Below are 20,959 nucleotides of genomic sequence, written 5' to 3'. Positions count from 1 at the left end.
ATTAGTCAGAGGGAAATGGGTCTGGGTGGGCTACTCTTCAGAGGGTCGGTGTGGACTTGTTGGGCCGAAGGGCCTGTTTCCATACTGTAAGTAATCTAATCTTTAAAAAAGCTTTCAATCATCTGTCGCTTGGTCTATGCACATGACCCATATGATGACTCTCTTGGATTGTGCCTTTCCTGATCTGATTGCTACTCTCTGCTTTACTTAATCATTTTTGTTTGTTTTAATCACAGCAGCTTCCTGTACGTTAGGCCTAAGTTCCTTAACCTTAGTTTCTCAATTACAAGCAACATCAAGATAACATTTGTTACTCCCTGTTGCTAAGGGCAGTTGCAGAGATTGTTAACAGTACCTTCTCTCATACTGATGCCAATTTCTTCCTTTATGGCCTTATTTTTGTGAGCTCACCTCATAGAGCACCAGGGCCTACTACAATTGACCTTGAAAACATACTCCATCCTGGTGACTTCTTTCACTAACGATTGTGGTCATTAGTCATCTTATAGCTCATACAGCTTGCTCACAGAGTGCATACCCTCCCACAGTCCACACATTAAAAATTGTAACAAAGACTTGATGTATCAGCTCATTGAACTGAATGTTTAGTGGCAGATTTTCATTCTTCAAGCCATCTGCCATCAATTTTCTTTGACCTGTGAATACCACAAAGATCTTACCTCTCAATTGCTTTCCATTCTGTCATTTCCTTGTGTTATTTTCTGTGGTCCTCTGTAGATTTTTTTCTGCTTTGACTTCCATCTTTGCAAATTCTGGCACTTCTCAAAACTCCTTTATTTTACAACCTTTGGACGTCTGTTAACTTCACAAATCAATCATTTGCATTTTGGTCTATGTATCTAACATATTTTAAATCTTCATTTTTCTGTCCTTTTTCCACTTGGAAATTATTTTGCAAGTGAATCTCTGGTAACACCAATGCTCTTCCACTGCATTGCTTTTAATGAATTTGAACATAACATCATGGGCCAGAGGGCCTGATCCTGTGATATACTGTTCTATGTTAAGGAGTTTGGAGATGCTGATACCTCACTTCTGGGCTCACAGTTTCAATGTGAAGGAGAAACTGTACTTGACTTTAAGAGGACGTAATTGCATTAATAGACTGGACATATAAAGAGGCTATAAAAGTGATTGCAGAGAAATGTGACAAGATGAAAAAGAAAGGAAATGAAATCCATGTAGAATTACAGCTGTTTATAAAATGAGTGAAGGAGTAAGAATATTTTATTTGTTTATGCATACTTATTTTTAAGAACTATACATTGACTAAATTCTTTTTAAACAAAAATGCAATTTTTTTGTTTTTTACAAAATAGGACTGAAGTGTGCAAAACAAAGGCAGCATTAAGAATCTATAGAAATCATTTTAGTCTACATTAAAGAAAAAAAATTCCTTTGATTCCTTATGCAAGCAGGCTTTAGAGATTTTAGTCTCATCTTAAAAGTGTATAAATACTTGATGTCAATCAAATCGTGAAATGATAGGCACAAATCCCAATAATGAAATGTTGAGAAATCAGTTCTGCAGGATTAAACCTGTAATAAAAGCCTCCTGGCTTATGCCTGCAGATAGACTGAAATAGCAAGCATTGAAAAAAATTATATTAAAAATGTCAAACATTTAAAGTACAGGGATTTTACATGCTCCCTCTGACATCTATTAGGATGTTCGCTTGACAGCTGTTTTCATAGTTCTGTTGCTAGTTCAAAAGGTTTTTGAAATAACTCCACAGAGGACAGTGTCACCAAGTCACCCTTTAACTACACATGGAGAGTCCTTGACACTGATCCAGCTCCTTCTGACGCAACTCTCAGAGGATTAGGATGTCAGACACTCCTGTTCTTTTCTGTCAGCCGGGGTCCCTGTTTGTACCTGATTAACAGCCCCAATCAGGGAACACATATTTTATGATGTACACTAGACTGACCATGTAACAATCACTAATTTTGTGTGTGTGTGTGTGTGTGTGTGTGTGTGTGTGTTTTAAATAAATTCTTGTACACTTTTAGCAATCCCAGAGGACGTTTGACCTCTTCCAAAGGCCACCTGACTTCCCTCACTGATGTCTCAAAATTATATCCAAGAAGGAATGTTAGCTTTCCAAAAGGATACCTTAACTTTCCAAGGGTTGGTGCTATGTTTGGAGATCGAATTTCTAGATTTGGATGCTGGCTGCTATTTTCACATTGATAGATAGCCTCTCCGTCTGTGCAGCAATTTTGCTTCTTTTCTGCATGTACCCATCACTTATTACAGTTCTTATTTATATATAAAATAAAGCACTGCAGATGTTGAAAATCTGAAACAAAACAAATTTCTGGAGAAACTCAGCAGGTCTGGCGGCATCTGTGCAGAGAAAGCAGAGTTAACATTTTGTGTCCAGTTACCCTTCTTCAGATCATTCTGAAGAAGGGTCACTGGATTTAAAACATTAACTCTGCTTTGTCTCCACAGAGGAGACAATGAGGTCTCCAGATGCTGGAGATCAGTGTTAAGAGTGTGTTGCTGGAAAAGCACAGGAGTCAGGCAGCATGTGAGGAGCAGGAAAATCGATGTTTCAGGCCCGCAGCCCTTTGTCAGGAATTCATGATTCCTGATAAAGGGCTCCGGCCCGAAACATCAATTTTCCTGCTCCTTGGATGCTGCCTGACCTGCTGTGCTTTTCCAGCAACATACTCTTAATTCTCTCTCTCCACCGTTGCTGCCAAACCCGCTGCGTTTCTCCAGCAATTTTGCTTTCCCTGATTCAACTAGCTTTTTTCAATATCTGCTACTGACATAAAAGTCCCATTTACCAGTGAAATTAAGGTTAGATTTGCCTGCTGACATGCAATTAATGTTTTATCTGTGTTGTTTCATATAAGAAGTATTAGGACTACAGACTAATTTATTGTCAGTGTTCATTATGCAATAAAACAAATTTAATTTTTGCGGTTGCGAGTTGCTGTCATGCAAATTTACTCTGACTTTCTTTTTCCAGTTGGCTACACAATGAATGATTTAATCTTCGAATGGGATGCAGATAAACCAGTGCAAACTGCAGATGGACTAACCTTGCCACAGTTCCTCCTGAAAGAAGAGAAAGATTTACGCTACTGTACAAAACATTACAATACAGGTATGACCTTAACTTCATCTTGTGAAAGAAGGACATGCAAGTCTGTAATGTTGAATTTTGGTGTGCTCTTACAATCATCAATTTGCAATAGAAATGTAAAAAAAACTTTAAGGGTTGTCCTTTGGAAACTGTCCCTGAGATTTGTAGTTAATCAAATCTTGGGAGGAGGTTATAGGAACAACAACAAAATTGCCTCAAGGTTATTTGATTTGATTTATTGTTTGGTTTGACTTATTGTTGTCACATGTGCCTAAGTGCAGTGAAAAATTTTGTTTTGCAAGCAGATCGCCACAAACAATGACATATAGATCACAGGGTGCTTAGACAGAGCGAGACATATAAAGTTACAGCTGCACAGGAGGTACACAAAGCAAGATCAACATTAACAAGATCCAAATTGCTTGAAGTTAGAGAGGCCCATGCAGCAGTCAAGGAACCAGCAAGGAACAAGCTGTTCTTGAACCTGTTGGTGCATGTGTTCAAGCTTCTGTATCTTCTGCCTGATGGAAGAGCCCTAATTTGGAACTATCTTGGCAACAAAGTTGTCACAAAATCATGAGCTCAGAATACATTTCAGTCATATGGAAAAAAAGATACCACACTCTAAGATGGTTAGAATCAAAAATATACACATGCAAGCTAAATATTCAAGTTCCCATTTTTCTCTCTCATATTCTTTCCCTCTCTCAGGGTTACTGAAGTTTCTCTCTGAAGTCCCTAAGGCTCTTTCCCACTATAGCAAGCAAGATTTATTTGTACCAAAATTCTAAAAAAGCAACTACATAGCTGGATTCAAAACATTCTCGATCTTAGCAGTCTGCATAACTCTTGGTCTCACTGTTGTCACAGAACCATAGAATTGTTTCAGTGTAGAGGGAGGTGATTCAGCCCATCATCTCTGCACTGGCTGTCTGAGCATACTTTTTGATTGCCAATCTCCTTCCTCTTCCCTATAACCCTGCACAGTGATTCTGTTTAAATAGGCATCCAAAGCTCTTTTGATTGCCTCAATTGAACCTGTCTCCAGTACATTTCCAAACCATGCATTCCATACCATATCTACTTCACTGTGTGATAAAGCTTTTTTTCCCCTCTCCCTGCATTTGCTTCTTTTTTCAAACACTTTAAAACTGTTCCCGCTTGTTCCTGATCTATGAATGGGAATAAATTCCCCCTATCCACTCTGTTCAGACCCCTTCTGACTTTGAATATCTTTGTCAAATCTCCTCTTAAAGGAGAACAGTCCTAACCTCATACCCATTCACACAAGCAACTGTCATGCCGCATCCCTAGAGGCATTCTGGTAAATCTCTTTGAATCCCAAAATCATAGAATCATCAAATTTTACAGTATGGAAGGAGGCCATTCAACCCATTGTGTCTGTACCACCTCCTGAAAGAGCTACCCAGCTAGTCTCACTTTCCAACCATATTTCCATAGCCCTCTATCACCACCACCTTCAGCTCTCTTTTAAAACCTCACATGAAAACCACCTCCAGAACTCTCCCAGGCAGGACCTTCCAAACCCTAACAACTCTCTGAGGAAAGAGATTTCTCCTCATCTCACTCCTAGCTCTTTTGCTGGCAACTGGAAATTCTCCTCTCAATTAACTGACATAATTCTTCGGCAATCTGTCAAATATATTTACATCCTTTCTATAATGTGGTGTGCAGAACTGTATACAATACACTACCTGAGGTCTAACCAGTGCCCTTACAAGTCATGGGATGTGGGGAGTTCCTGGCTAGATATTACCCATCTCTAATTGTCAGGGGATAGTTAAGGGTCCACATTACCTGGTCGGAAATCACAAGATGGTCAGATGTAAGTATGACATATTTTCTTTCCAAAAGGGAACAGCAATCGACAGCAGTTACATGGTCACCATTAGGCTAACTTTGTAATTGCAGATTTTCTTTTTCTCCCCAATTCACTTTGTGAGATTTGAACCCTTATCCTCTGGACATTAGCCTCGGGTTCTCCATTATTAGTTGTTGAGAGTGTGTTGCTGGAAAAGCACAGCAGGTCAGGCAGCATCCCAGGATCAGGAAAATGTCTCATTCCTGATGAAGGGCTCCAGACCCAAAACATTAATTTTTCTGCTCCTCAGATGCTGCCTGACCTGCTGTGCTTTTCCAGCAACACACTCTCAACTCTGATCTCTAGCATCTGCAGACCTCTGTCTCCTACTTTTCAATTATTAGCCCAGTGACATTACCACTACACCACCATCTCCTATGAAGTTTATTCTAACCTCCTTATTCTAGAACTTAATATCCTTACAGTCTATAATATTGTATGCTTTCTTGTCTGCTGTCTCTACTTGCCCTGCCACCTTTGAGGATTTATGTATATTGTTCCTCTGCTCCTGCACATCTTTAGACTAGAACCATTTATTGTATACTTTGCTTCATGGTCTTTGTACTGAAGTGTACAGGCATGTAGAGAAGGCATGATATTCAATGATCTGCTGTTATCGCAATCCTGCGCTTATGTTACCTCACATCACATAAATATGAAATGTGGGTCATGTCAAATTAATTTTATTAAAGTTCTGGTATTTAGATATGCATATTACAATCACAGGCACTTGTGCATCTGAGCTCAAGATCAGCTAATTCTAATCTGACTAATTGTTTCTAGAAGATTCCCCACCATTGAACTCAAGTTGATTAGTCTTCTGAAAAACATGTCTTATTGTATTCTTGCTAAAAAATTAATTAGTTAACTTGAGCTGTGTTAACTCCTTCACTCTCCACACCACCCAGGAGCCAAGCAAATAAACAAGCCCTTTTTGTCTGATGATGGGATGTCAGAAGTCCCATGACATTGCAGAAAAACAGCAAGGATTCAGGTCTCCTAACCAACATTCTTTCACCAACTGGTCATCAATCCCTGCAAGAGGAACTACTGGACAAGGTCAAGGAATGTGGAATTAGAGGGAAAGTAGCAAATTTGAATGAAAAACAGTTGCAATGTGGGAGACAGGGCCAGAGTTAAAATGGTTAAGTATGTAACAACGTTGTGTATTTGGATTCCCTTAATTATGGACAGTGATCCAACTGAAGTGTTTGCTATGACTGGAGTCATTGATAAGGTCTATCAAGAAAGGCTGTTTGCTCTGAGGGGGAAATCGGAAGAAGGGAACATAACTTGGAAGTTCAAGTCAGGTCATCGGGCTGATATGAAAAAGCACATCATTGCATTGAAGATAGGTGACATCTGGAACTCTTCCCAACACTTACCACCAGCCCACTCAAAATAACTGTTGATGTTGACAATCAAATTGAAAATATCAAGAAGTTAGATTGGTAGGTTTTTATTCTATAAAAGTAAGAGTATTAAAGGAAAAGAAAACCAAGGTAGGTAAATGGATACAAATGATGATGTTTTGATAAAATGGTTTCAGAGACAGAATGGTGTACATCTATTCTAAAGTACCTTTCTGAAGGTAGTGTTTTTATTATGTTTTGAAATGGGTAGGAGGTGTCCTCCAAAGGGAGTTTATAAGAATGATCCTGGAGATGAAGGGCTTGTCAATATGAGGAACCCTGGGATACTTCTTGGTAGAGTTTAGAAGGATGAGGGAGGATCTGACTGAAACTTACTGAACACTGAGAAGCCTGGATATAGTGGACATGGACAAGGTATTTCAACTAATAGAAGAGACTAGGACCCAAGGGCACAGCCTCAGAGTGAAGGGATGACCCTTCAGAACTGAGTTGGGGAGGAATTCTTTCAGCCGGACAATGGTGAATCTGTGGAACTCATTGTTGGACAGGGCTGTGGAGGCCAAGTTGTTGACTGTATTTAAGACACAGATAGATAAGTTCTTGATTGATATGGGGATCAAGGGTTACAGGAAGATGGCAAGGGAAGGAAATTGAGAAACAATTCAGGCATGATCAAATGGCAGAGCAGACCTGATAGGCCGAATGGCTGAATTCTGCCCCTACATCACGGTCTTATGGTCCTATAGTCTTATGGTCCTATGGACTGAGCTTTGTGGTCACTTTTGTTCACTGTGTTAAGTTTGAGAGAAAGGTAGTGTTCACGGATATTTTTTAAAAACGTTTGTTCAGTGGGCAAAAAGAACCTTGAGTATGTTCCAGCAGCCCCATGTGGTTTAAATCAAGATATCTTTTACAACATAGATACACCAGTTTTAAAATATTAAATGTGCAGTCCGCAAAACCATCAGTTAGTACAAATTCCCTCAAAAGAACTTCAACTGTGCATCATTATCGATGGCAGAGGCTGCAGTATCATTGCATGCTGGAACCTTTTCAATAATGTACAAAGCTTTTAGCTAATAAATCAGGATTATCACACCTCATTCTAACTACCAATGTAACGAAACTTAGTAGTATCCTACTATCCTCATTAAAACGTGCCTCTATATGAATCACTGCCACCATTCATTTGAAGATAAATATTTTTCAGTCAGCCTTTGTATTGATTTTATGACTTATTTTGAATATTTAAAGTTTCTATCTATGGATAGATGCATTTTTTCTCCTTCCAATGTTCACATCTTCTGTTTCCACCGTGATACTAGTTAGTGCTACATTATTGGTTCATTGTTAGTGCTTTTCATTAAAGTGTGTTTTTTATATTGCTAGTTAGTAATCTAGAGACCTAGATTAACAATCCTGCTGAGTTTGATTTTAATTCCAAAATGGCAATTTTAATTCAGTTAAATAAAGTATTTTTTTGTAAAGGTTACCACTGAGAGCTCAAGTCTTTCCAATATTGCTTGTGTCACTGAGAATGAAAGTGGGATATCAGTGCCTAAGATGGGGTTTTACCAATTTGTTGTGATCACTGTCACAGAGACTAACCTTGTATGCCAAGTGTTTTATCTTTTTATTTGCTGTTTGAATTTCGCCAAATGCGATTGTAGGATTTGCATCCACATGCCTGTCACATTAGCTTGGCTTTCTGAATTACTCATCTCATGACGTTTCTACCATGTTATTGTCTCCAGTCATGCTGATATAATTTAATTTGGACAATTTGGAAGCATCAGAAAAATTGAACATGCTTTCCACATTGCTACACTTTAATAATGTTACACAGGTAGCAGTTTAAGAAACATTTGGACAGGTACATGGATGGATTAGGTAGAGAGGGATATGGACCAAGTACAAGCAGATGAGAACAGTTTAAATTGTGAAAACTGGGCAGCAGGGCAGGTAGGGCTGAAGGACCTGTTTCAATGCTATAGACTTCTATTTCTCTAGGTACTAGATGAAAGGAAATCAACCACTATGCAAATGCATGCTCTATAATCTGCTGAAATATAGAACACAATGTTTGAAACATGATGTACGTGAGATCTAACCTGTTTGGCCTTCTTTTCTGGTGCTCCATTATATCTTTTGCAGGAAAATTCACATGTATTGAAGTAAGGTTCCATCTTGAGAGACAAATGGGCTATTATTTAATTCAGATGTACATTCCAAGCCTTCTAATTGTGATTCTATCCTGGGTATCATTTTGGATAAACATGGATGCAGCCCCTGCTAGAGTAGCCTTAGGAATCACAACAGTGCTCACCATGACAACACAAAGCTCTGGATCTCGTGCTTCATTGCCTAAGGTAGGAAATTAAACTATTTGCTTGGAATTAATTGAATCACTATATTGTAATGAATAGACACTGAGACCTGAAGCCTGTAACCTTACACAATATTAACTAAGATTTTCCCCTTGTCAAGCTCCCATCTTGACTGTTCACTAATCAGAAGTATGAAGCATAGCTTAATATACCCCTAAATGGGGTGAGGTCAGGATGAAGAGCATTGTGTAAACTATCACTTGAACTACCTGTTGAATACCTCTTACCATTTATTTTCCTTTTGAAGTAGTCATTTAACAACAAAAAAGGAAATTATAACACAAAGAAAAGCCATGCAAAAGTATTAGTGACTAAAATCAAGGGAAACCCAAAGAGATAAACTTAGGAAAGAATTGGACCTTTTGGGAACCAGAAAGGCAACCTGTGCCTGGAGGCAGAGGTTGAGGTTAGATTACTTAGAGAACATTTTGCAGATATCTTTACAAAGGAGGGATAAACGTTTGAAGTGAGCAACTACTAAAGGGCTTAAAGTCTCTAAAAATAGATATCAGACCCCAACTAAATGTATCCCACGTTGTTACAAGGAGTAAAGTTTGAAAAGCCTCTGACCATCATAGATAAATATGTACAGCTACATACATAGCCGTGGCTACATACCTAACCTTGGTTACAAAACTGATGTCATAGAAATTGAGAACTTATACCAGGCATTTAAATAACAAGTTGATCTCCAATATGGAGGTGTTGTCTTACAAGCAAAGTTTAAATAGGTTGGGATTCTACTCACTGGAGTTTGGAAGAATGAGAGGTGATCTCATTGAAACAAATAGAATTCTTAAGGGGTTTGACAGGGTAAATGCTGAAAGGTTATTTCTCCTCATGGGAGAATCTAAGACCAGACAGCATAGTCTCAGAATAAAAAGGCAACAATTTAAGACTGAAGGAGGAATTATTTTTCTCAGAGGGTCGTGAGTCTTTGGAACTCCTCACCACAGAGAGCTATGGGGCCAGAGTCCTTGTGTATATTTAAGGCTGAGATAGATAGATTCTTGATTACGAGATTATGGGATTATGGGCAAAATGCAGGAAAGTGAACATGAGGAATGTTGGATCAGCCATGATCCTTATAAATAAGGGAACAGGCTTAAGGGGCCCAATGGCCTATACTTGTCCCATCTGGTCTTATAAAGATGCTGCTTTACAATTGTTATAGTCAGTGAGTAAGATGGAACTCTGCAACATATGGGCGGCACGGTGGCACAGTGGTTAGCACTGCTGCCTCACAGCGCCAGAGACCCGGGTTCAATTCCCGCCTCAGGCGACTCTCTGTGTGGAGTTTGCACATTCTCCCCGTGTCTGCGTGGGTGCTCCGGTTTCCTCCCACACTCCAAAGATGTGCAGGTCAGGTGAATTGGCCATGCTAAATTGCCCGTAGTGTTAGGTAAGGGGTATGGGTGGGTTGCGCTTCGGCGGGGCGGTGTGGACTTGTTGGGCAGAAGGGCCTGTTTCCACACTGTAAGTAATCTAATCTAATCTAATCTAATATGGCTCAGGAGTAACCTTCCTTCCCAACTGATGATCAAAAGATGACATGGGTTGTATTGACATTTGAATTACATTAGCTCAGACTGTAATCACTCCTGACAAAACAGTATGTGAGCAATGCTATGTTATATTAGTCCAATCTCAATTCAAAGAAAATATTAACTGAAAACCGTGCATTTTGCATTCCTAAAATTTTCTGCATGAACGTGGTTTCTGTCATATATTTTTAAAAAGTATATATAGACACAGGAGCCATGTAAGAGGTGTGAAGTAACAGACAGCGTGGTTAAAAATGGACTGAAGAGAGGATAAATGCCAATAGAAGTGCCAGGGTGGGTATTCCATGTCCACACTCCCTGCCTTGAGATTTACCTACTTACTAATCTGCTCAGACACCAGCCAGCTGAAGGTCTGTGAGCTGCTTTGTGTCTGCTGGGGCCATGATAGGAGTAAGGGCATTGAACTTGTATCCCACTCCCCTACCCTTTCCCCCATCACTCCTCAGAATGATGAAAGAAACTCACCCTCTCATTTGTAATTTCAATCTTTCAATCCCCTTGTAAGGAGGCCACTCAAAGTTTTTACTCAGGTCTAATTTTTCAAAATCCCTCAGACATGGAGCATCCAGATGGATCACACACACAGTCACATTTAGGTGATGCCTGATCTCTTCAGGCTCATTGCTGTCCATGATACATCCAACTGCTAGGAAGCCATTGATATGCAAGTTCTCAATGTTGGGAGTGCCTGTCTACACACGCCACACTTTCTCCTGAGTTTCCCACCCTTAACCCACAACCTACCCCTCTTGACACCACAGACCTTATCGAGCTGCCCCCATCCTGGTCACTTATAAAATCTTTGGAGAACTCCGAAGGAAAGACCAGGTTCCCAACAAAGTGCCTGCTTAGGTGCAGCAAGGTCTTACAGGTTGTAGTTTAAAAGTGAGAGGTCACCCATTTAAAACAGAGATGAGGGCTGTGAGTCTTTGAAATTCCCTTCTTCAAATGGCAATGGATGCAAAATCTTTAAATATTTTTAAGGCTGAGGCACATAATTTCTTGATTATCAAGGGGAAGAAAGATTAGGCAGGAATGTATAGTTGAGGTTAAAGTCTGATCAGCTATGATCCTATTGAATGATGGAGGAAGCTTGAAGGGTCTACTCTTGTTCCTTATTTGTATGTTCAACCCGAATAAATTGTATTTCTGTAACCCCTCCCAAAATGTTCCACAAAAATTTGGCTCCAAACCACTAAGTTACGATGAACCTTGTTCGTTGAGTCAGGTTTCAGGGGCAGCTCACTGGAGGACAAGGTAATAGAGCAATTCAGAAGTTTATGGATCAAATTCCTGGGTTTAGAATCAAGGAGGCTGGATATGCAGCCTGTAATGGCAGAGTGATTAAAACAGGAGGGTGCACAAGAGGCCAATGTGTGAAGGGCTGAGAATTCAAACGTTTGTAGAGCTATAGGAAACATTGACCAAAAAATCTCATTTTTTAAATTCATAGTTCATTAATTTTAGGACAGTTTTGTTGCAGGTAAGGTTGCCTCCTTTATAATTGAATCATGGCCTGGAATTCTGACTATGGCCTATTCTGCCACTGCTAACTTTGTAGAAAGCTAACCTTTCACCCTTTTCACTGCAGGTGTCCTATGTCAAGGCCATCGATATCTGGATGGCCGTCTGTCTGCTGTTTGTGTTCTCTGCCCTCCTGGAGTATGCAGCTGTGAATTTTGTGTCAAGACAGCACAAAGAGCTACTCCGACTACGGAAGAGGAAACGGAAGGTCAGAAACCATCTTCTTAAATTGAAGCTGGTTAAGGTTGCATACTGTAGCTGCTGGCTGCAATACTTTCTGATATCTCACCATCTTGATCGTTCAATACTCCTAGCACCAGCGAAGTATCCAACCAGAGCACACTTGCAAGGACAAGACCTGCACTGTTGATGGCACGACCCACATTAAGATTGCATCTTTCATTCTTGCATTCCCTATTGCACCAAATTCCAAACAAAACTAGAACTTCTCTTGGGAGGGATATTAAAATACAACACATTCAAAAACAAGTGCTAGTGATTTATAGGAAACATTGGTGTAAAGTCTGATATAAAATACCCAAAATTAATGACTTGAACTATGACTTTTGTCACAAGTAACATTTTATCTTGTGTAATTCATAGAACTGGAAATATTTTTAAAATGTTGAGGACATTGACGCCCTTGTAGTTGTGCCTGTATTTTATCTTAATAGAGTACTTTTTTGTTTCCCTTCTTTGCTGAACCATTTTGATGAAAGAATATTGAGGGGGTGCTTGATGGAAATGAAAACATAGAAACGATACGACGTAACAATGGCTTGAGAAGCAGCGAACCAATATACGGGACTTTGGCTCAAATCTACAGTTCAAATTTTGGGGTAAAATAACAAGCAGATGTCCCGTTTGTTATGTGATAAACAGTGATAAATAGAGGAGTTGTCCGTTTGTTTAACCTCATGTCTGTATCAAGTAGGAACTTTCACCCCTTGTAGTCTGTTTACTGTTCATATGTTGTAAAACGTAGTCTCATCTTAAGGTACCTGTCTTGTTAAAACATCTATTTAGATCATATTTAATCTCCCCTAAAAAAGAAAGTTTACAAACAGCAAACAAAGCTAAGTTGAATTGAATATTTTCCCACTCGAGAAACACATTATTTTGACATTGGTGAACTGCGAAACAAATTTAGATCAGAAGTCAGTGGAAATTCTTGGCAGGGCAAAGTTCAATATCTCCAACATAGTCCCTTGTCAGAGTTAAGTTAAAATCTAGTATGTACAGAATTGATCTCAAATGCAATTTCTTCACATTGAAATATTAGGAGTTGCCTGTGCTTTATTTAATTAATGCATGCATTTTGTTTCAGGGTTGGGGGCAATTCAGGGAATATCTACAATTATATTCAGCACTGAAAGGAAAGATTTTTAAAAATCATGCTGATAGAAATGAGTGAAGGAAGAAAGAAATTCTTCATTTTAAATATTTAAAAGTATTTAAAATTTGTTAAAGAAGCTCTAAACTTGACTATAGGGATGATTGAATGTTTCTTTCAAGACATTCCTTGTCACTATAGGGGTTCATTGTTCCTATACGCAGTGTAAAGTGGTTAAATGGGTCTGGAGAACCTTTAGACTGGCATGTTTAGTATAATGGGTCAGGGCTTGCAGGAGTTTAGATTGGCATGGAGGGTAAAAGGGGCCATGGAGGGTGAGTGTAGTGAGCTGACACAGATCCTACATGGCAGGTTTGTGAAGCACAGGTTATAGAGCTGGTCTTTTTTATTTATAACTGGAATGAAGTCGAAAAGCACTAAGATGGGCCTCTTAAACAACCCATTTCTGCTAATTTCTATCAGCTATTCAACACGTCAGACTTTAAATCAAGTAATTTGTGGATTATTGCACACGTGCAAGTGGTTCACAGGCAGGGAAGTTGCTAAAGTCAATGAAAACCTTATTAATTGCTATAGGCTGTAACACTATCAAGAAAATGGAAAAATAGAATATAAGATCAGGATATTTCAGCTCTGAGGGTTTGAATTTCAAGATGAAACTGGATAGTCTGGTGTTGTTTTCTCTGAAGCACAGGGGGTTGAGGGATGACCTTTTCGAGGCTTGTAAAATCATGAGAGGTATAGATAAGGTGAATAGTGAAGGTCTCTTCCGCAGCATAGGGGAGTTAAAAACTAGAGACCATAGATTTAAGGTGAGAGAGGAAAGTTTTAAAAGAGACCTGAGGGACAACATTTTCACACAGAGGGTGGTTCATATGTGAAATGAACTGTCAGTGGAAGTGGCAGATGCGTGTACAGTTGCAACATTTAAAAGACAGGTATATGGGTAGGAAAGGTTTAGAAGGATATGGATCAAATGCAGGCAAATGGGATGAGTTTATTTTGGGAAACCTGGTCAGCATGGATGAGTCAGACCAGAGGGTCTGTTTCCATGCTGCATTACTTTATCACTCCATGAATCTATAAAAGCATGATCATGAGGAGTCCTTGGGGTGTGAAATCTGTTCCCCCAAGTGATGGATACAATGCAATGAGGCCAGGGAGTAGACACTACCATCCTCCAAACTAAGCAACATGCCAACAAAGAAACATAAGAAGCAGGGTCGGGAGAAAACCAAATGGACCTTCTAACTTGCTCTGTCATTAATGCAATCATGGCTGATCTCAAATCCATATTGCACCATATTCCATGTGATGCCTTGGCAGGCCACAGTTCTATTTTAGAAGAAGACAATAAATGGGAGATAACCTGGTCAACACATACAAATGCCCATTCAACATTCCTTATTGAAGAAGATGATTCAGTGGATCTATAGGAGTCAATTCTTTGGATCGTATTTTCAATCTCAAGGCAGCTAGTGGGAGTTGGGAACATTTCTAGCTTTGCAGAACCAACTTCAGAGAATGTAGCTCTGACCAGCAGGTTAATGCTGGAATTGAGCATGCCACCCACAGGACAAAGAGGCAATCCCAGGAGTTATTGGGTGCAAAAGTTGGCTGCTTCAAAGACCCATTTTTGTGCTTTGGTACTTCATTCCAGTTATAATAGGAAGGCACTCAATACTCACTCCTACATTCTTGCTGTATCTCATCTATGCCAGCTCACCTCCATCACCCACCTTTTCATGCCTCTGCCGCTGCTACCAAGCCTTTGCAACCCCTGACCCCATGGTTGCTCAGGTTACCTATGCCAAGCTATGGCTCCTCTGTGCCCATTAAATTAATTTGTACACTGTTTCGAAGCAGAGAACCTATATCATGAAATAAAATGTTTTTTTTAAATCTTCAAAGAACCAGTCATTCATTCATAAAAATTGCCCTTACTACAGCTCAATAAAAGTGTCAATTAACCAGAATATTGAAAGTATTGATTCCAGAAACTGCAAGCACTTGAAACATCTGGTGTAAATATACATTGTGAAATTTAAAGAAAATGTTCAGACAGACAGAAATGTTAGTCAAGCAAATGTTATCCATGAGGCTTAACTGTATCAACATTCTAATGGATTTCTGGGATTAGCCAACTCCATGAAAATCCAAGTACCCCTACATCCCCACCCCTCACTCCAGAGGATAAAGAAATAGAAGTAATTAATTTCTGACACTTTCAAAGTCAAAAGTAGACAAAATGGATTTAGCTTCAGGAAAAGAAAAAATAAGATGAAAAAAATGTAAATGGTGTTAAAGATAATTAGAACATTAGAATTAGAATCCCTACAGCATGGAAACAGACCCTTTGGCCTGTATTCATCCCAAAGAGTATTCCACCCAACCCCATTCCCATTACTCTACATTAACCGCTGACTAATGCACCTAACCTACACAACCCTGAACACTATGAGCAATTTAGCATGGCCAATTCACCTAACCTGTGCATCTTTAGATTGTGGGAGGAAATCAGAGCACGCAGACACGGGGTGCAGGTGCAAACTCCACGCAGAAAGTCACCCAAGGTTGAAATCAAACCCTGATCCCTGGTGCTGTGAGGCCACAGTGCTAACCACTGTGCCACCATGCCGCCCCTACGATAGGATTCAAGTCACCTAATCAGGTTAAAGTTCCAAATTGAAAATTAACCATTTTGAGGACTGTTAGACTTATTCTTCATAAACAAAACTGTTAAAAAATTCGTCCATGGGATATGGATATTGCTGGCAAGCATCTATATTTTTCCAATTCCTATTTGCCCTTCAATTGTGACCTATCACTTCAAACAGCCCCACATCTAATGGTTTTACAGGCTTAAAGTAAAGCGCATCTGGGCAGAATTGATGTGTTAAAAATGATAAAAATGATAACGAAACACTACCAATGCATTCAATAAACTATTTCTACGGCACAAACTCCTATTTTCTTTGGGGTCTAATCTGCTCATTGCTTTCATTTTCACTAGTGTTTCACTCACAGTTTCGAGGCAGCTATGCAACAGTTTCTTCTCTCCGCTTTTTAAATTCTTTGTTCGGTAAAATGACATATACACGTCATCTAGTCCAACGCAACTAGATGACGTGTATATGTCATTTGATGGTCGTCCTGATCTTTAGTACCAGGGTTCAAGTTAGGGCCTGCCAATCCACATTCTTTCTGCAACCACTGGATTATTTTGATCATCCAAATTAATGCCCACATCATAGGTGCTTGCCCCTGTACTTTGATTCTGACAGATGTTGAGTTGTCAAATAATTATGAGCCTTTCTGATACAGAGTTTGCTGACCACACCTTCTACTTGTGAGTTAAGAAATAATAAGGAGTTAAGAAATAATTGGTCAGTATGTGGGTATGGAATGGAAATATTAAACTCAAAGGTTTTTAAATTCACATTTTCCCCAATATGTATATGCCAACTATCATCACCTGAATTAAGGAACACCAATTACAATACCTTTCTTGTGCAGCTGTGATCACTATCTTATAACAAACCAGAGGCAACGTTAATATTTTCATGGTAAAATGCAAACCAGGTTTCACGGAATAAAGTGCATATCAAGCTTAGAACATAGAACATAGAACAGTACAGCACAGAATAGGCCCTTCAGCCCACGATGTTGTGCCGACCATTGATCCTCATGTAAGGTAAACCTAATGTACGAACCCTCAAATTTCTGTGACCATGTGCATGTCCAGCAGTCTCTTAAATATCCCCAATGACCTCGCTTCCACAACTGCTGCTGGCAACGCATTCCATACTCTCACAACTCTCTGCATAAAGAACCTTCTAACATCCCCTCTATACTTTCCGCCAAACAGCTGACAACTATGACCCCTCGTGTTAACAATTTCTGCTCTGGGAAAAAGTCTCTGGCTATCAACTCTATCTATGCCTCTCATTATCTTGTACACCTCAGTTAGGTCCCCTCTCTTCCTTCTTTTTTCCAATGAAAAAAGTCTGAGCTGAGTCAACCTCTCTTCGTAAGGTAAGCCCTCCATTCCAGGCAGCATCCTGGTAAACCTCCTCTGAACTCTCCCCAAAGTATCCACATCTTTCCTATAATAGGGCGACCAGAACTGGACACAGTATTCCAGTATTCTAACCAAAGCTTTATAGAGCTGCAACAAGATCTCACAGCTCTGAAACTCAATCCCCCTCTGAAACTCAATGAAAGCCAAAACACCATATGCTTCTGACAAAAATGGTCAAAGACTTCTGTCCCAAAGACAGACAACCACTGCCCTCCCATTTTTCCCCAGAAATGGGACCCACTGTCCTCTCCTATCACTACCTACTCCCACATTAGTCATCAGCTGTGAAAGTCCCCAGAGATTGGAGTCCCTGATTGAGCTGTGGACTGGAAAACATCAAATAATGGTGTCCTCCAATATGTCTCCTATCAACACGTTTTTATTTAAGCGTGCTTTTGTGGAGCAGGCAACTCCAGCCATTTCTAACCTGGGGACCTACTGCAGCCCCTGAATACACCAACCATAATTCACACTCATCCCTGCAATGCTTTCCAAACTGCAGCTACAGATCAGAGCTGTGGGCTCCACACTCAACCCTGTAAAATGTTCTAAATCTTGGTTAACACTCTCCAGGACACTCTCTTTTAAGTGAACACCCAAGAAAACTGTGCCCTGTCTCCTATCCGCTTTCTGTAGAGAGATGGCTGCATCTTCACATCCATTTCTCCAGGATGCACCCTTCCCTGAATCTCACTGCTTTCTTGATAGGGAGGAGTTGGCCTAGTGGCATTATCACTAAACGATTAATCCAGAAACTCAGCTCCTGTCCTGGGGGATCAGGCTTCGAATCCCACCACAGTACATGGTGGAACTTGAATTCCATTAAAACAAGTAAATCTAGAATTAAGAATCTACTGATCAGTATGAGTCTATTGCCAATTGTCAGGAAAAGCTCATCTGACTCACTAATGTCCTCTAGGGATGGAAATCTGTCACCATCACCTGGTCTTGACTACAGGTGACTCTAGATCCACAGCAATTTGTTTGACTCTTCATTGCCCGCTGAAATGGCTCAGTAAGCCACTCAGTTCAAGAATGGCTAGGGTTGGCCAACAAGCCATGCCCATGTCCCACAGGTAAATAAAAAGACTAGTTCCAACTCATCACTGCTCACCCCCATTACAGCATCCACTCGGTGAATGGGTGACACTTTTGGCTGAGATGAGGTTGTTATGAGGAGGGCCTTTGGGTTCTTGAAGGTGTCCTACTCTCACAGGAGGACCCTGGATGGTCGGAGGCTGAGGGATGACCTTATCGAGCTTTATAAAATCATGAGGGACATGGATAGGCTGAATAAGCAAGGTCTTTTCCCTGAGGTGGGGGAGACCAGAACTAGAGGGCATAGGTTTAGGCTGAAGGGGAAAAATATAAAATGGACCTTAGGGACAACTTTTTGATACAGAGGGTGGTGCGTGTATGGAAAGAGCTGCTAGAGGAGGTGGTGGAGGCTAGTACAATTACAACATTTAAAAGGAACCTGGATGACTATAGGAATAGGAAGGGTTGAGAGGGATATGGGTCAAGTGCTGGCAAATTGGGCTAGATTAGGTTAGGATATCTGGTAGGCATGGACGAGTTAGACCGAAGGGTCAGTTTCTGTGCTTACATCTCTATGACTCTATACTCCTCCTTATCGTTCTTTTCAGGTCACCCCTCTATAAGGTCACCCCTCAGCGTCCGCCGCTGCAGGGAAAACAGACCCAGCCTAGTCAACCTCTCCCTATAGCTCAAATCCTCCAAACCTGGCAACATCCTTGTAAATTTAAAATAATGATGGAAAAGGATAGATCAGATCTAAAAGTTGAAGTTCTAAATTGGAGAAAGGCCAATTTTGACGGTATTAGGCAAGAACTTTCAAAAGCTGATTGGGAGCAGATGGTCGCAGGTAAAGGGACGGCTGGAAAATGGGAAGCCTTCAGAAATGGGATAATGAGAATCCAGAGAAAGTATATTCCTGTCAGGGTGAAAGGGAAGGCTGATAGGTATAGGGAATGCTGGATGACTAAAGAAATTGAGGGTTTGGTTAAGAAAAAGAAGGAAGCATATGTCAGGTATGGACAGGATAGATCGAGTGAATCCTTAGAGTATAAAGAAAGTAGGAGTATACTTAAGAGGGAAATCAGGAGGGCAAAAAGGGGACACGAGATAGCTATGGCAAATATAATTAAGGAGAATCCAAAGAGTTTTTATAAATGCATTAAGGACAAAAGGGTAACTAGGGAGAATGAAGGGCCCCTCAAAGATCAGCAAGGCAGCCTTTGTGTGGTGCCACTGAAAATAGGGGAGATACTAAATGAGTATATTGCATCAGTATTTATCGTGGAAAAGGATATGGAAGACATAGACTGTAGGGAAGTAGATGGTGACACTTTGCAAAATGTTCATATTACAGAGGAGAAAGTGCTGGATGTCATGAAACGGGTAAAGGTGGATAAATCCCCAGGACCTGATCAGATGTACCTGAGATCTCTGTGGGAAGCTAGAGAAGTGATTGCTGGGCCTCTTGCTGAGATAATTGTATCATCGATAGTCACAGGTGAGGTGCCAGAAGACTGGAGGTTGGCTAACGTGGTGCCACTGTTTTAGAAGGGTGGTAAGGACAAGCCAGGGAACTATAGACCAGTGAGCCTGACGTCAGTGGTGGGCAAGTTGTTGGAGGGAATCCTGAGGGACAGGATGCACATGTATTGGAAAGGAAGGACTGATTAAAGATAGTCAACATGGCTTTGTGCGTGGGAAATCATGTCTCACAAACTTGATTGAGTTTTTTGAGGAAGTATCAAAAAGGATTGATGAGGGCAGAGTGCTAGATGTGATCTATATGGACTTCAGTAAGGCATTCGACAAGGTTCCCCATGGGAGACTGATTAGCAAGGTTAGATCTCACAGAATACAGGGAGAAATAGCCATTTGGATACAGAACTGGCTCAAAGGTAGAAGACAGAGGGTGGTGGTGAAGGGTTGTTTTTCAAACTGAAGGCCTGTGACCAGTGGAGTGCCACAAGGATCGGTGCTGGGTCCTCTACTTCTTGTCATTTACATAAATGATTTGGATGCGAGCATAAGAGGTACAGTTAGTAAGTTTGTCGATGACACCAAAATTGGAGGTGTAGTGGACAGCGAAGAGGGTTACCTCAGATTACAACAGATGGGCCAATGGGCTGAGAAGTGGTAGATGGAGTTTAATTCAGATAAATGCAAGGTGCTGCATTTTGGGAAAGCAAATCTTAGCAGGATTTATACACTTAATGGTAAGGTCTTAGGGATTGTTGCTGAACAAAGAGGCCATGGAGTGCAGGTTCACAGCTCCTTGAAAGTGGAGTGGCAGGTAGATAGGATAGTGAAGAAGGCGTTTGGTATGCTTTCCTTTCTTGGTCAGAGTATTGAGTACAGGAGTTAGGAGGTCATGTTGCGGCTGTACAGGACATTGGTGAGGCCACTGTTGGAATATTGCATGCAATTCTGGTCTCCTTCCTATCGGAAAAACGTTGTGAAACTTGAAAGGGTTCAGAAAAGATTTATAAGAATGTTGACAGGGTTGGAGGATTTGAGCTATAGGGAGAGGCTGAACAGGCTGGGGCTGTTTTTGCTAGAGCGTTGGAGGCTGAGGGGTGACCTTATAGAGGTTTACAAAATTACAAGGGGCATGGATAGGGCAAATAGGTAAAGTC

General features: G+C 40.5%; 1 protein-coding gene across 2 annotated transcripts in view; it reads left to right on the top strand.

The window, feature by feature from the left end:
• The window catches only part of glra3 (glycine receptor, alpha 3), a 219,130-nt gene that overhangs the window by 176,861 nt on the left and 21,310 nt on the right, over window positions 1-20,959 (top strand). The window contains exons 6-9 of one of the 2 annotated variants that reach the window (XM_072594580.1): window positions 3,006-3,143; window positions 8,532-8,746; window positions 11,921-12,061; window positions 12,573-12,692. In XM_072594580.1, coding sequence (XP_072450681.1) covers window positions 3,006-3,143; window positions 8,532-8,746; window positions 11,921-12,061; window positions 12,573-12,692 — 614 coding nt within the window. The remainder of the gene's footprint in view (window positions 1-3,005; window positions 3,144-8,531; window positions 8,747-11,920; window positions 12,062-12,572; window positions 12,693-20,959) is intronic. The other variant, XM_072594581.1, reaches the window with a different exon arrangement.

Source organism: Chiloscyllium punctatum, chromosome 2 (genome assembly GCF_047496795.1).
Source record: "Chiloscyllium punctatum isolate Juve2018m chromosome 2, sChiPun1.3, whole genome shotgun sequence".
Lineage (NCBI taxonomy): Eukaryota > Metazoa > Chordata > Chondrichthyes > Orectolobiformes > Hemiscylliidae > Chiloscyllium > Chiloscyllium punctatum.
This window is presented reverse-complemented; position numbering and strand designations above follow the sequence as displayed.